Source organism: Rhagoletis zephyria, unplaced genomic scaffold, assembly GCF_001687245.7.
Source record: "Rhagoletis zephyria isolate East Lansing unplaced genomic scaffold, Rhagoletis_zephyria_1.1 Rzeph_scaffold_00216, whole genome shotgun sequence".
Lineage (NCBI taxonomy): Eukaryota > Metazoa > Arthropoda > Insecta > Diptera > Tephritidae > Rhagoletis > Rhagoletis zephyria.
The window spans coordinates 326,612-344,212 of NW_016157300.1; the positions used below are offsets into that span (position 1 = coordinate 326,612).

The 17,601-nt window shown below is 39.8% G+C and overlaps 1 protein-coding gene across 1 annotated transcript in view; it reads right to left on the bottom strand.

Moving 5' to 3' along the window:
* Positions 1-13,167, bottom strand: part of Chd1 (chromodomain-helicase-DNA-binding protein 1) — a 34,309-nt gene extending 21,142 nt beyond the window's left edge. Inside the window, exons 1-3 of the mRNA XM_017609334.1 lie at positions 12,535-13,167; positions 12,302-12,466; positions 11,104-12,214 (exon numbers count right to left, since the gene is read on the bottom strand). Coding sequence (XP_017464823.1) covers positions 11,104-12,214; positions 12,302-12,466; positions 12,535-13,055 — 1,797 coding nt within the window. The 5' untranslated portion in view covers positions 13,056-13,167. The remainder of the gene's footprint in view (positions 1-11,103; positions 12,215-12,301; positions 12,467-12,534) is intronic.
* Between the last annotated feature and the right edge of the window lie 4,434 nt (positions 13,168-17,601).

A 17,601-nucleotide genomic window follows, 5' to 3' on the forward strand; every position in this document is an offset into this window, starting at 1 on the left:
TGTCTGGATTGTGCCTTGTCGGGGTTTTGAGTTGTCGGGATTTTGTCTTGTCGGAATAATGTGTTATCTATATTTTATTTGGTCGGGATTTTGTTATGTCTGTATTATGTCTTGTCTGGATTTTGTATTGTCTGGATTTTTAAAAATTGTCTGGATTATGTCTAGTCGGGATCTTCAAAGTCGGGATTATGGAGTGCTCCCCTTGCCGACAAGTGCTACTTTGGGCTGAGTAGGCAATTGAGAAGTAAAGTCCTCTCTCGTCGTACAAAGATCACACTCTATAAGTCACTTATCATGCCTGTGCCGGTGTATGGCGCAGAGGCATGGACAATGAAAGCATCTGATGAGGCGGCTCTTGGAGCTTTCGAGAGAGATTCTGCGAAAGATTTACGGATCTTTACGCGTTGGTGATGGCGAATATCGCAGACGAATTAACGATGAGCTGTATGAGCTTTACAACGATATATACATAGTGCAGCGAATTAAAATTCAGCGGCTCCGCTGGCTTGGCCATGTCGTTCGAATCAGGGATGTTGCGAATGTGGAATTTTAGACATCCGCGGATGCGAGTGCGGATGCGGATGTTTAAAAGCTAACATCCGCGGATGCGAATGCGAATGCGGATGTCAAATATTTTTAAGAAATAATTTTGGTGGTACATTAGGGGATTTACGTAAATAAAAAATGGAAAAGTTATTAATTTTTAATAATATTTTTTTATTTAGTACTTAAAATAAAAAAATTGGAACATTGGATTTAAGAAAGAGTAATTTGGCTGCCTTTTAGGATTACAGCCTGTTTCCTAACGGGTCGTAAATCAAACCTGCACAAATGTCAAATTGTCGAGATCTCTTCTCGGCTGGGAAATAAGCCGGTTTTAATCTGTCTATCGAAACGGTGACTGGTCTAGATCCTACTAGGATTGTGTATGTCTTTGGGTACCTGTTCACGACCAGATATGGACCATCGTACGGTGCCTTCAGTGGCGAGCGGATTGTGTCATCTCGAAGGAAAACGTGACTACAGAAACGCAAGTCCTTCGGGTCGAATACTGGAGTTTTTCTATGCTGCGATGTTCTCGTTGGTTTAATTTGTTCAAAATGTTGCCGTAATCCTTGTATAAACGTGTGTACATCTGCGGATGGGTCGTAGAGGATGAAACTGGGCAAACGAATCGTTTGTCCGTAAAGCATTTCTGCTACCGATGCTCCCAGATCATCCTTTACTGCTGTTCTTAGACCAAGGAGTACTATGGGTAAAACGTCAATCCAATTGGAGATAGCCTCGTAGCATTTCAAAGCGGCCTTTAAGATCCGATGCCATCGCTCAACCAATCCGTTCGCCTGGGGATGGTAGCTTGTGGTATGTATGTGCTTAGCCCCCAGGAGCTTAACTAGTTGCTGAAAAAGGCTGCTCTCGAATTGTCGTCCTTGGTCAGTGGTGATAAAATTCGGAACACCGAATCTGCTTATCCACCCTTTAAGTAACTCCTTGGCCACGGTTTCTGCTGTCATATCCGTCAGGGGAAAATCTATCGACGCATGTCAAACAGTAAGTGTAGCCGTTCGATGATGGAAAAGGCCCCACTATGTCGATATTTATATGCTCAAAACGCCTACTAGGCACAGTGAATGTTTCCAACTTACTCCTCGTGTGCCGCGAAACCTTGCACCGCTGACAAGCAGGGCAACTTCGTACCCGCGCGCGTATATCTGAACTCATGCCTTTCCAGACGAAGTCCTTAGATATGAGTTTAACAGTTGACCTTGCCCCAGGGTGCGCTAAGCCATGCGCCGCGTTGAAAACTACTTGCCGCAGCGGTGTCGGAATATATGGCCGTAAGTGACCAGTCGAGTTATCACAAATTACTTCCAGGTTCGTACCTGGCTGCGTGTGTCTCACCAACTGTGGTCAGGTGCTGCCGTTTAGTAACTCCCTTAGTTCGTTGCTGCTCTTTTGTTCGTTGTGTAGCAACTGCAAATTAACTGGCGATGGCGTTGTAAATGTCTCAATCCGGGATAACAAATCGGCGACGAAGTTCTCAGCTCCGCTGACGTGCCTGATGTCGGATGAAAATTGGCTTATAAAATTTAACTGCCGTGTCTGACGGGGTGAAAGTTTCTCCCACTTCTGGTCGAATGCATGTACCAATGGCTTATGATCCGTGAATATGGTGAAACTGGTACCTTCCAGAAAATAGCGAAAGTGTTTTATCGATGTGTATATCGCCAGCAGTTCCCGATCGTAGGTACTATACCGTTGCTCAGTCGTCGTAAATTTCTGCGAAAAGAAACCTAATGGTTGCCACGCTCCGTCTACTAGTTGTTGTAGCGCCGCTCCCATAGCAAAGTGTGACGCGTCTGTTATTATGGCGATAGGAGCTCCTCTAACGGGATATGCAATCCGTGCGGCATTGGCCAATTGCGTTTATAGTTCTTCAAACGCCCTAGTTGTTTCAGTCGTCCAGGTAAGCTTCGTGTGGTCCTTTTTCTTACAAGGGTCCATAATTTTTTGCAGTGGCGCCTTGACAGCGGTGGCGTGTGGCAAAAACCTCCGGTAAAAATTTACCGCTCCCAAAAAACTGCGGAGCTCGTGCACTTCCTTCGGTTGCTTGCAATCGAGGATGCCTTTAACTTTTCGTCGCAGTGGTCTTATGCCGTTTCGCGTCACCAGGTGGCCTAGAAACTCCACCTCAGGCTGCGCGATTTGGCATTTATCGCTGTTTATAACGATTCCATTTCCCTATATCGCTGGAATAACTGCTCGAGATGCATTTCATGTTCCTTCGCTGACTTGGACGTCACCAGTACATCGTCCAAATACGGGAAAACAAACGGTAATCCCCTAACGGCCTCATCAATAAACCTCTGGAACGTTTGGGCCGCGTTCCGTAGTCCGAATGTCATAAATTTGAATTCAAACAATCCAAATGGTGTTATTATCGCAGTTTTCGGCACATCCGCCGGGTTGACTGGGATACGGTGATACGCCTTCTTGCAGTCCACTAAAGAAAATATAACCTTTCCGTGCAACTCACAAGCGAAATCCTGGATGTGACGAACGGGATAGCTGTCTGCGATAGTCTTAGCATTTAAGAGTCTGTAATCCCCGCAGGGACGCCAGGAACCATTCGGCTTCTTAACCATATGTAAAGGACTGGCCCACTGTCCTTTCGACCTTTGACATATTCCGCGCTCCAGAAGGTATTCAAACTCCTTCGCAATCTCTAGCTTTTCGGGTGAGAGCCGTCGTAGCTTCTGCGCGATAGGTGTTCCTTTCGTTTCTATATAGTGCTGAGTTGATGTTGCCTGCCTCACTAGCTTCTTTGAGTCGTCCGTCAAGTCGGCGTAGCGCACCAACAGCCTGTGGAAATTATCTGCTCCCCTAAGTGAAACAGTATTTTGTGGCAGTTTGGCAATCTGACACACTATGCAATTTTGTCTTTTGATCTACAACGAGTTTGTTTTTAATGTCTACTAAAATGTCGAAATTATGCAAAAAATCGGCTGTGCCACATCAGCCATAATGAATACCCAACCAAACTTTCTATTTAAACCCAGATCCAATGTCAGGTATTTTCTTCCATACGTGTTAATTTGTGTATTGTTTGCTGCAATCAATTTCATCGGTGAAAGTTCTGCTATCTTATTAAACTTTTTAGGAAAAACGGATATTTCAGCTCCCGTATCTATTAGGAAATTCAATGATGTCGTTTTATCGCGGATGTATAAGCGGCAAGAATTAATGTTCTCCGTTTTTGCCGCTTGAAACGGAGGGCTCAATAGTTTTTCGACCTAGGTGTGACATATGCACAGGGGGGCCGACACTTAGTTACTCGTTCACCAAATGTTTGATGATACCAACAAATGTCACGCGTTGCATCCCTGCGCGCGTCGGGTACAGCCCTAGGACGAGTAATGCGGCGACGGTTGTCATAATCGACACGATTAATTTGGTTGGTGCACTCAAGACGTTCGATTCTATTTACCAAATCTGATATAGTAGCATCACCTGCGCCCACTGCTGCGTCGACTGCGCTTACCTGCTGCACCGGAGCGATTTTCATGATATCGTCCGCTTTCGTTGCTATGGACTCGACACGTCACCTTCCAACGTTGACAAAATTTGCTGAACATGTACTGGCAAGCGACGTAACCATAGCTCTTAAGTATTTCTTTGTCCAGACGGTGGCTGGCACACAAGCCTCAAATAAGCGTTTAAGACGTGCCTCCTTCGATTCCCCGAAATCATTAATCAACCTCTCCTTCAACGCCTCGTATTCGCGGTAGCCGGAGGTGAGGAGATGATATCACTTGCGTGTGAGAGAATCGCCGAGTCCACCTCGGCAACGACCGTATACAATTTAGTTGCATCCGTAGTAATACCAGCTCGTCCCAATTGCGCCTCCACTTGTGCGAACCAGAGTCTGGGATCGGGCTTCCGGAACGGTGGCGGTTTGACGGAGTCATGCCAGTTGCGGCGAAGCAATCGCGTCTTGGAAGTTATCCTCTTGTTCGTGTGGCATCTTGCGTTCTTTTACGGGGTCACCAGCTGTAGCGTTAAGTTTTTTTTTAGTAGTTAAGATTTTACCTTATGGCTAGCTTTATTCACCAAATGATACTCTGATTTTGTACGTTTGATAGCATCACATTCAAACTACGAATCTCAATACAATAAAGAAAATGAATAAAGAAAACGAACAATATTGCCAACTTAAATATAGCTATGAGATTGCCATCTATATATATAAAATAATAGCCGTTTTCGTTATTCGGAGTTAACTCAAAAACTACTGCATAGATTTCAGTCAAATTTTCAGAGGTTATACCTTGCATATATGGTCCTATTCAGGGTGGGCAAAAACTCGGAGTTCGAGCGAGCGAGCGAGCAAACTCCTACTCAATGCCTCGCAGACAACGAGGCGCTCGCAGCTCGTACTCGTAGCAGCAATGAGGCGAGGCACGAGAAGTTTGCCTCGCTCGCCAAACGAGCGAGCGCTGCTTGTTTCCTCGCGCTCCTATTAAACGAGCGAGGCTGTTGTGTGTTGCCTCGCTCGCAGTACGAGGCGAGTAGCTGTCTGCATACTCGCTCTGCTAGGTAAGACGAGTGAGCGAGGAGCGAGCGCTCCTAGTGCACTATACAACACATGCATTTTTGTGCATAAAAATGTGGGAATGTATGTCAATAGATTATGTACGAAAGTATGTTAATAATTGTATGTACATATGTACATATGCATATAAATATGTGAATATTATATCGAGCCCTAACCACCAAAATAACTTAAGCGACATTTTTTTCAAAATTTTATTTTTGATGCAGAAACGTACCTAAATGCTCTAGGAATATTTCTGCATCAAAAAGAAAATTTTGAAAAAAATGTCGCTTACGTGATTTTGGCGGTTAGGGCTCGGTATTAGGGCAGCTTTTAAAACAACAAATAAAATTTATTACATACGTAAGCACAGATTATGGAATGAGATATTTTTTAGAGTTATATATGTACATACATAACGTGCATATTTATATATGTATGTATGTATGTATTTATGTATGTATGTACATATGCATGTATTTTGTCTTTACAGAGAAAAGTAAGTAACGAAGATAGTATAGATAATCGTTTGTGCCGCAGAAACAAAAAACAAGTAAGCACTTGTTAGCACCCCAAAATAGTTTGCTACTTGTAGCAGTTATGCTGTATACCTGAATGAAATATAATCCTTGGAGAAAAAATTTATTTGCGGCCTGTTGTTCAAGGACATATGTACATATGTATGTATGTATGTATGGATATGTATTTGCGTAAACAAAGAATAGAGGCCGGTTCACATACAACTTTGGCGTTGCGTTGGCGTTGAATTTCAAAGCAGCCGTCCACCGTATATATGTACTTACCATTACGTTACTTGTTGTTGTAGCAGCATACAAATTCCCCAAAGACTTTTTGGGGAGTGTTGCTGGAGTGACAGTCCTTGGCCAGATATAAATCTGGGTCGTTCCGGTTACGTAGACCCGACTGTCGTGGGAACGCCATTACGTTACTTCGTTTGCCTGCGATGATAAGCTGAGTGACAAAGGGAAAAGATAAGGATTAAGGCAAAATACTTGTCTCTTTGCCTTAGTATGTTTCCTTGCCGTTTTTTCCCCTTTGTCCACTCAGCTTTTACCTACTTCACATCGCCCCCGTTTGGTTTACCCGCTTTATATGCTCGCTCGTTTGCGTTTCCCGGATTTTCCCTACCCTCCGCCCTTGGATGCTACCTAGTATGTATGCAGACAAAGGCACCAAAATGGAAAAATATGAACATTCTACTTGAAATGTTTCCAAAATTATTAAAAAAACACAATTATGATATTTTTCGAGTGAGAATGATATATTTATGCTATAAAACTACACACCAAGCATTGCCCTACATATAAATGTGATTAAAAAGTTTAAAACTTTGTTGAAATTTTCAAATTTTTTTACAAAGTATGAAACTTGCTTGGACTTGTATGGTCTGTCTCTCATGTACACTTAGGTCTTTTTTATGCGGTAGATGCGTTCTTCAGAAAGCCACATAAAAAAGTTCTTTAATTTCATACAAGAACAGGAGATGCGTTCCAGCATTTTCAAAACCCGCATAAATTCAGATACTTCAAAAAAAAAAAACAATTTATTTCTTCACTTCTGTATTTTAACCAAAACAAAAAATATCATAAAAAATACATGAATTATGTAAGAAAAATTGAATGCAAAAAAGTAATCAAAACTCTCAAAGAAGCAAAATCGATACAGCGAAAAAAATGTTTGAAAAACCTCATAAATTCAAATCCGCATAAAAAAGAACCACATAAAAAGAGACCTAAGTGTATAAGTTGAAATTTTATAAGCTATTGAAAATTAATAAAACTATACCTACATATACTACGTTTATACGTAAGCTATTTGCAAATAAAAATAATTTGCAAATACCTAACTCACTGTTTATTCGATGGTGAAAAATTCTTTTTTAATATTGCCTGATTATAAAAAGGCAATAATATGACAATCGAAAAAGAAAATAAAGTTAAAAATGGCAACGTCTTGATTATAAAAAGGCAATAGGATGACAATCGAAAAAGAAAATAAACATAAGAATGGCGGCGTCTTGCGCTTATTTGCAAATAGTAGCACTAATCAATACTTATTTGCGTGATTTAGTTATTTGCAAATAAAAAGTTAACTCAGCGTTTATACGGCAAATTTTACCATTTTGCAAATTGTTATTTGCGAATAATACGTGCGTATAAGTACATAGTAATATATATGTATGCACATATGAGCCTACCTAGTAGATAAAACTGGCAAAAATAGCACGCATCTATTCTTCTGTGCATGAAAATATATACATAAATAAATACATACATATGTGTATATATGTATGTATATACATATCTACATGTGTGCATACAATCGTTTGCTCTAAATTCTTAGTTGATGCAATTTTTCTGACCAAACAACCCGTTTGCCTGTCTAATCTGCTTGCCTCATTTCCCTCGCTCGTTTACTCGCCTCGCTCGTCTGCTGCTGCAAATGAGTGCCTCGCTCGCAACGCCCCTCTCGCGAGGGCAGAGCTAATGAGGCCCTCGTTTGCTTGCCGCTCTACTCTTGCGCCGCCCTCGTTTGCTTACTCGCTCGCTGGCTACTCATCGCGTGCGCTCGTACCTAACGAGTGCTCATTTGCAAACAGCCTCGCGTGTTCCTCGGGAGTTGCGCTAACTCAGAGCAAACTAACGAGCGAGCGAGGGGCCAAAATGAGGCAAATCCGAACCCTGGTCCTATTATAGGCTACCAGAAAACTCGCTAGATACCGCTGGGGTTATTTATAAAAGTCGTATTTATCATCGTTCAAATTCAAAAAGTGTGCAAACTCCATGATGGGAAATACGTATGCGACAAATTGATCCGCTAGGTGGCGCTGGAGTTATTTATAAAAGTCGTATTTATGAACCGATTTCGTTCAAATTCCAAGTATAAGCTACCTGCATGATGCAAAAAGCATTTGCGAAAAACGGAACCGATAAAAGCCGTATTTATGAACCGATTTTGTTAATACAAATTCGAAACGTTTATTACTTTCATGATTCTTTTTTTTCATTCGAAACATATATGTACATATATGCATAAAATGATAGCCGTTTCCGTTGTTCGGACTTAACTGAAAAACCAGTCAAATTGTCGGAGGTTATACCTTGCATATATGGACCTATTATAGCCTACTAGACAACACGCTGGTGGCGCTGGAGTAGAGATACTTATAAAAGTCGTATTTATTAACCGATTTCGTTCAAATTCGCAAAGTGTATGATGAAAAATTCGTTTCCTAAAAATGAACCCGCTATATTTTATAAAATCTGATTGAAATTCATAATGCGTATTCATTTCGTGACAAGCAGTGGTTTTGCAGAACAGGGACCTAATGGATTGCACTGCAGTCGAAATATATAGAAACCCACACGGGGTTTGGTCTGCTTTGGCCCTATATTCATCTTAAACAAATTTACTTTTCATATGGCTAAATGGAGGATGCGTTGAAGTATGCATGTAAAGACCGCAACATTGTGTAAAGGTGTTCTTACACGATATGTATTTGCATGTGTGCATGCCACTTTTTACACATGGAAATGCCAACATATCATGTAAAGGCAAATTAGATTTGTTTCTGTACAAAGCAGATGCGCGTACATACGAAATAGAAATGTTGCTATTTTCATCTGACACACATATAGAATCATCTGGGCTTGGTTTTTTCGTTTTCAAAGAACGTACTTTTAAATACTTAAATAAATACTGTGAATTTGACAGGCAGATGCATTTGCATATGTTCGAAAAAGACACACTTGCAGATGCAAATACATATCGTGTGAGAACACTTTAAGCGCGCCTTTGCCTGCTGCCCTCATACACCCTAAATGCGATCTTGCACCTACCTCCGATTGACGAAAATGATCTGATCAATGTTGAAGTTGCAAGATCATAGAAGAATATTACGCACGCTTGGCAGAGATCTCATAGGTATAAATAAGACCATCGGTAAAACTCATGACATCGAAAGGGATTAGTATTCCATATGGTATCACAGCGCTACTATTCTTGGCCTATGTGTGAGGAGGATTCTGCTCTTTGGTCGTTTCAATTTAAACTAAAGATATTTACTTTAGAAATATAAATAATATTTCCTGCAAACACACATCGATTTACATCTTTTATCTCGCCTCCGACACAGAATTGTTTTCGTACAAAATTACGCAAAAAAGCTTACTCGTTCGTTTTTAGACATGCCATTGTTACAAATTTCGAAAATACGATTCGGATTGCAGCATACTATTTCTACGATTCGTAGCAAAATCCGAATACGAAAGAGTTGCAGAATAGGGGTGTATGTTACGTTTCGGCGCCATGTTACCAATACGAAATCAAAGCGTTAATCTTGAAACGTTAACGTTAATTTCACACTGTGCTGGCAACGCTTTAACAAAACATGATGATTTGCCTCTCACTCAAAATTTCCTGCAATCGTATTCACTTGTCACATAGCTGACTGCCAGCGTTGCCGCGAGCTTGAAAAAAAGTATCTGTTGCCGAGCAGAAAAAGTATCAAAAGCAAAAAAACGGTTGTTTGTTAAACTTTTATTTGAAAAAAATAAATAAAATTTTATAATTAAATCCATAGTTACAAAAAAAATGTATATTGCTTGCTTTAACAAAATCAGAGAATCTGTATGCTTATTTGCATAACGAAAAACAAACTTATATCAAGAAAATATGTACAAGAATGCGCTGTGAATATTTTGATAGTTTCAGCTTTAAAACGCAAAAAAAGAATATTAAACAAAATTTTAATTTTTTCTACGCTCAACCATATTTTAGAGCATGATCTGGACAGCAAAATGTAAACTAGACTAAAAATTGCTTAGTTGTCGCCATACGCAGGACAAATTATATCAAAATGATTTTGATTTTAGCGCAATAACTGTGCAATTTATTACAAACAGCCCCATACACCACACAAACGACCGACGTAAGCCTGATATTGCGCAATGTTTTTGTTTGTTTTTGGGGCCCAGCGGCGTGTGCAAGGAAATTCCGGAAATTGCCTTATAAGAGTTACCAAATCACACTTATAAATATCTATGTATATATAAATTTTAATGGCCTTATTCATAAAAAATAAAGTAGCTTTAAAAAAGGTTTATAAACTGAAAAATATATGAAAACGTCATTTTATAAAGCTCTTTAAACCCATATATGTAATACTCCTATATTGGCAGTAAGAGCTAGTACCGTCCGAAAACACTACAGTACAGATATATCAATAAACACGTACGAAAGAAAAGGAACACATACGTTCGTTTATAAATAAACATGTGCACAACACATATACAAAAACTGCACTCAAGTACACAATACATTGACAAAAACGGTACTAGACTGTCTCGCTTTGATTTCGGAATGCTTACACATTGAGAAGTTAGCTTACTGCCAATATAGAAGTATTACATATATGTTTAAGTTTAAACCTACTTAATTTTTTATGAATAAGGCCATACGATTTTAAATAACAAGAAATAAATTATTTGCCTTTAAACTAGAAATATCCATGCAGAAAATCTGACTAGCTCAGAGCGAGCGTAGAACTAGATCTTTTGCTGAAAGTACTAGTCCTAGCTCAATACTCAAGCAATGCTTTCAACTGTCCAGTTTTACACGGCGATATCATTGGCGGTGGCAATTGTCGCCCAGTGTATTACTTTGCAACTAGTTTTTAACCGGTTCCGTTTTGGACGCTTTTTTTTAATAAGAAACCGTTTTTAAGATTCGATTCTTGGATATTTTTTTCTTTCCTGTTACTGATTACATTTTTGTTACATATTTTGTTAACAAAAAAAAAATTGTAAGCTGCACGCAACAATTTAAATTCATTAAATTTGAAAACTCACAACTGCCTGTCTTCTTGCTTTTGCACTAGTTCAGATATATGTAATTCGGAACTAGCGCTTTGACAGACGGTCTCAAAATTTTACTGCAGGGCTATTGTAAAACATATGTATGTATGTATGTATAATATATTGACCTACCTTCAACACAATCTCATATGTTGTTAGAATGCAGTTAAATTTCAGTCTTTTCGAGCCATCAAATTGCCATTCGTATTGGCGTATCATTTCACGCGATTTCACATCGCCCAAATATGTCACTACATTCATATCAGGTGCCCAAAGGTCAAATTCACGTTGCCACGCTGTCATAGTGCTTAAAGGTACGACGCACAAATATGGCCCGTATAAGTGATGAACTTTGAATAATGAATACAGAAAGCAGATGGTTTGTATGGTTTTACCGAGACCCATCTCATCGGCAAGTATGACGGAGTTCTCTTTGCACCATGAGTGTAGCAACCAATTTAGTCCGTCCATTTGATAGTCACGCAAAGTTAAACCTTCGGCTAGAAAATCGGGCTGTTCGCGGGTTTTATAGAATTTGGGACGATACTTGAGCACCTTACAATGTCGCGATGGTGTGCACTTGGACATTTCACGGTCTTCAAATTGTTCCACACAACGTAGCCATTTGCGTTTAACTAATACACCATCTTCCCAAGTGGCCTCGGCATATGGTAACGATTGCCACTTACAGAGGTATTCTGACATGCCGTCCGGCTTCTCGTTACGAGCTATAATTCGATCCACATAATTATACGACTTGAGCAAATCATTCTGTAATTCTAATTGGCACTCAAAATAATCGATATCTTCTGGACCAGCGTAACGACGCCAATATTCAATGTCTTGCTCCTTTTTAACGAAGTTATCAAGCTTTTTCATGCCTTTGACCTTTTGCTCGCGCAAAGTTGTTTCGGACTCCCATGTGTTATGTATATATGACCATCCCTTCCATTTAATTAAATACTGGGTTTCAGCGTTTTCTAGGTCGTTCTCATCGACCCCATCATTGGGATCAACTCCCTGTTCCTCTATGGCATAGATTGTTGTTGGATTTCCTGTACAGCCTTTGCGACCTTGACGCCTTGCTAATATCCGCTCGATCGTCTCGCATTTCTCCTCCTCTTCTGCTGCTGCCGCCTGACTTTCGTCATACTCGACCTCTACCAAATCTTCTGAATCTGTTTTTTCATCTTCCGAGGCTTCTTTATAGCTAACCGCCGCAGCAGTTCGTCTTGTTCCAAATCTTAAAATAAAGAGAACATAAGTATTCAGTTTATCTACTTAAATTACATTAGTTTTTCAATTAACTTATATGGTGCTATTATCTTACCGTTTGCTATCTTCCTCGCCATCACTTTCGTCGCTGGAATAAGAGGCTTTTTTCCCGCGACGATGTGATGCTTTCGCTTTCCCGGCCTTTGTGTTTGCCTTTCGTTTTGGCGGCGCTGACATGTCGCTGTCCGCTCCGCTTTCATCGCTTTCGTCTGAGTCCCAACTAAACACAAACAAAATTTGGTCTTAAATTATAGCCATTTGTCTCCTTTTACAAGACTATTTAATTACTTTTGCTTCTTCCGTTTCTTTGCTTGCCTCTGTGCGGTCTTCTCGTTTGATGACGCAGCTGCCGTTTTTCTGGCGGTACGCGTGCTACGTTTCGGCTGATAGTCATCTTCATCGTCCTCGCTACTACTGCTACTGCTGGCAGTTGGTGACTCTGCCTCTGACGAGGAACTTTTATCTGCAGATTCACCCGATTCAGAAGCTTCGGCGTCATCATCTTCACCATCTTCAACAGCAGCATTATCCCCTACATGTTCGGTACTGTGTTTAGCAGCTAAGGTCGACTGAGACACAATCTTCGCAGACATCTTCGCTGTTGGCATTTTACTCGTTATTTTCTTGTTTTGGTCATCAGCGGCTGCTTTCTCGTTGCTATCTGCAGCGCTTGCATTTTCATCTTGCGAATCTTCTTCGCCATCGTTTGTCGCATTTGAGGTATTATTATCTGTTGTTGTGATGTTAGCTGTTGATGCTGATGTGTTATTAGTAAGATTGTGTGTGGAATTTGTAACATTGTGTTCCATTCCCTCCCTAGGATTTTCCCCATTTTCTTCCTCATTGCTGTCTGAATTTGTGTCGGAATTCGAATCGCTGTCAGATTCGTTGTCATCTGAGTATCCGTTAGCTTTCGTGTCTTCTTGAGCTGCCGCAGCTGTAGGTGGAAAACCGGTCGCCGTCGTACCACCTTGTTTTGTTTGTGGTTGTGCTTGACCATCCTGGGCATTGTCACCGCTATCATAACTTTGGTCGCTGGCTCGTGATTCCCGATCAGGGCAGGTATGCCTTCGGCTAGAATTTGAAGATGATGATGAGCTATCTGAATCGGAATCAGATCCTGAGGAACTGCCGCTACCGCTTCCAGAAGCGTTTTGCTCTTCATGGGTATCGTCGTTTTCTTCCGATCCTATGCTATTGAGCGATTCATTGTGTTCCTAATATAAAACAAATTTGATATATAAATAAATGATATATATTAAAGCACTGCAAATATACCAGGAGAAATACTCTTCACATGTGTACATGAGTAAATGGAACATATATTTTAGAGTATTTAAAAATATAGGAACAAAAAAAGAGAACATCATAAATTTGAGGAACTGAGCAATGTTATGGTCCATTTACATGGTATGAAGCCATATTAACTGTTGGTACGCTAAAATAGAGGGACTACATGTTCTAATGAGGAATTCAATGATATCGAGTGGGATGCATATAATAAATTTTTTCAAATGAAAAGTTATGGGGAGATACTGTAAACATACTGGTGTGATACTGTTAAGCATATGAAATTTTAGCAAGTTGAATTTTCATACATCTTCCCATAAAAAGTTTAACAGATGCAGAGATACCAAGGAGGGTTTTTCCCATTTTGATGCCTTTTTAATATAAAAACCAACCGAAAAGGAGGAAAGCGGCAACTCCGCCATTCACATACATGTCAAAAGTATGAATTTTAAAAATTAAAAACAATAAACAAACAAATTCAAAACAAAGAAATTCTTTGTACTAGAACTTTTTGAATAGAAGCAACTCACGTATAGTGGACAATCAAAATACAAAGCACTATGATAACAAACTTAAAGACAAGACATTACAGAACATTTTAATGAGCTTTATATCACATTTAAGTAAAAATAAGCCTATATTTTCCAAGCTGGCAAAGAAAAGAAAATGTGTATTTTTTGTTCTTTACACAAAGACTTGCCAAATATACATATAAGTCAAAATTATAGAAGGCATGTATACTTCTCCCTTTCATTTTTTCATACAATTTATGCTTCTTTCTGGCTTTTACAAAATGCAGTGATACCGCACTTATTTCGGTACAATATGATCGTAATGTATTTTCGATTCGAAATCAAAGAAAAACCTCCCACGAAAATGTTTGCGATTTTAGAACAATTAGTGTATATTTACAAACTACTACAAAGAATGGAGTGTCATATCTTAAAAGGTTCAGAGAAATAACGAAACAAACAAACATTTTATGGTCTTATATTTCTTTCACACCGCATTGCTATTTTTTCTAACTTGTCCTTTTGCTTAGCGCTGTAACCGCTTAAGTTATATCTTTTAATTTATACATGTGAATTATTATCAATGAGCATTTTTTCATTTGCTCCAGAATTTTGGGTACATTTTCTTATAGTACCTCTCATTCTTTTTTATATTACATATAACATTCGTCGTCTTGTAATCGTTGTGTGCACACGTCGGTTATTAAGCTCGGAGACAATTTACTATACAAATCAGTGCGCGTATACGTGTTCTGCTTCCCCCCAAATTCTTCACTAATACATTTGATTCAATCTGTTAAACATTTAATAACTATAACCAGCTTTTTACTACGGGACCATCGCCCCGGGCCTCCAAACTTGGGGTACAATAGGTTTGCTCTGTTATCCCTTAGCCCAAAAGTGAAAAAACGTAGAATATACGATAAACTCGAATATCCGGCTTTAACACCAGTGGTAGAGCAATCGCCAAAATTCCAAACTGTGTCGGCAAGTGAACAATTGAAACCGTTGTCAGATTGCTCTTGCTTTGTAGTTAACAGAGCTTTGCATGCGATAAGCAAAGAGACAATTAAAATACAGCCAACAAGAGACGGTAACCTACTAGTGCTAGTGAAATCCAAATTGATAGCGTATCGGTTTGTCCGCACACAAATTGTTCAGACAACCATCCCTCTTACTCCAGAGAATGTCCGAAGTATAAGCAGCAGAAAGATATACTAAAAATAAAAATACAACAGAAATTTTCCATGCGTGAAGCCAGACAATTCTACAGAAACAACACATTCAACACAGTCCCTACTCAATCCTATGCCAGTTCACTCACTGTTTCACACGAAGTTCGTTAGAACACAGAAAGAAACAACATAAATAGCAGCTCAGCTGCCCAAATCCCACAAGAGAACTACTCAACTCCTAACTCAACTAAACAACAATCAAACTTACCGCCTCAACCCCAACAAAAAGATGCAAACACAATCTCTAACTACAACTAATACTCCCAAAATATGAGCAACAATAAATCTTTAAATACCTCAACAAAGCCAAATAACAGTACAGTTCCCACTCAACCAAAAAGCAGCATAACAAAAACCACCACAGTTAGCTCAACGCAGTCAACTACAAACGACAGTCAATCCCAATCAAGATTAGCAACAACACCAAACTGCCATAGTTCAATTAAATTCAACAACTCATTTGCAGACGTCGATCACGACGCAGAAGTCCTGGACATGTGCACTCCACTAACACTGACACATACAGACACACTCTCGAATATTTCACCACTCTCTCAGCTATACAACAGATTCCCCAATCTCAATGTCTTAATTACGCCAAAAACACTCAAACAAACAATGCCAGCCACACAGACACACGAAGATACATCCCAAATGAGTGCCCGGCATGTGGAGACTCCCCCCACGACACCAACCACCTCTTCACATGCCAGCTCAATCCGACTCAACTAACACCCCTCTCCCTTTGGTCCGACCCCATCGAAACAGCTCGTTTCCTGGGCCTACCGTTAGTTGAGCTCGACGATAATGATTGAAAAGTTGACCCGAAACAGGCGGGGCTTAGTAGTGCCGCTACAACAACAACAACAACAACAACAACAACACACGAAGATAAACATACCTAACTCAAACCACAACTTAATTCCAATTGTTTCTACGTTAAATATTTATGAACTTTCTGTTAAATATAAACATACTCCAATGGAATATTCAGGGCTATATAAATAATAAATTCGCGCTCGAAACCCTAGTCGCCAACCATAATCCCGACATCATTGTTCTACAAGAAACACATATAGTTGACCAAAATATAAACATGCTTCACCTAACAAGATACAATATATACAGTCACAACAAAGATTATTCATACGCCAAATCTGGTGTAGCGATCCTAGTTAAGCAAACTATTAACGTGCAAAATCACGAAACATCGAGCAACAATTTGTTATTTCATACTGTAACCATAAACGGGAACGCACAACTTCATATAACTTTACATATATAAAGAATGTGACGTTTATCTTACTCCGCAGATGATCAATGATATCCCTAAGTACAGCATAGGGCATCACTTGATCATCGGGGACCTCAACTCACAAAACACTCTATGGGGCTCCAAACACACATCACGCAGCGGCATAATCTGGGAAAATTTCTCAGATGACAGAAGCCTCGTTATATTGAATGACGGATCGCCCACATTGCTCACTACAAAGGGCACACTCACAACGGTCGACGTCTCTATGGCCTCCGCGGATCTAGCGCCAACCCTCACCTGGAAAGGCCTACCCCAACCAGTAGCCAGCGATCACTTTCCAATTTTCATATTTAATCGCATAGAGAGACATTGCAAACGTCTCAATCCGAAGTTTATAGACAAAAAAGCTAGTTGGAATTTGTTCGAAAGTAAGACCGATCGGTACTGCTACGATTACGAGGAATCCAACAACATAAACAGGGAACAGTTCAACCCGAGCGTTCGACGCGTAAAGACCTACTGTAGTCAAGCTCTGCGTATTAAAGTATTAGTGTGCTAGTGTGATTTACCACAAGTGCCAACAAAAACTTACACTTTTTACCACTTCCTTTTCTAAAGTGACAGTGCAAAACTTATATATATATATATATATAAAAAACAATTATGAACGGGGTTGACCCCCCTTTAAGAATAGGTTTAAAAGCCTTGATCCAGATGTCAACCTTTCTTCTCAAACCAACCACAGCAAACGAATGAGGAACGACGATTTTACACCATTACCTGAAATCAAACAAAATGATGACCACATACCGCGCTATCTAATAGCAACTGCAATTGCATCAAAAAACGGCGAAGAAGTTCGACCTTTGTCATCTTACAATGTTTTTCAGATAGAAAAGGGCCTTAAACACATAAGTACAGAGTACACTGAAGTTACTGAGCTTAAATCAGGCGACTTGCTCATAAAAACCCGAAACCTAAAAGCAGCGGAAAAATTTCTCAAAGCCACTCATGTTTATATAGTACCCGTCAAAATTACATCGCACAAATACCTAAACTC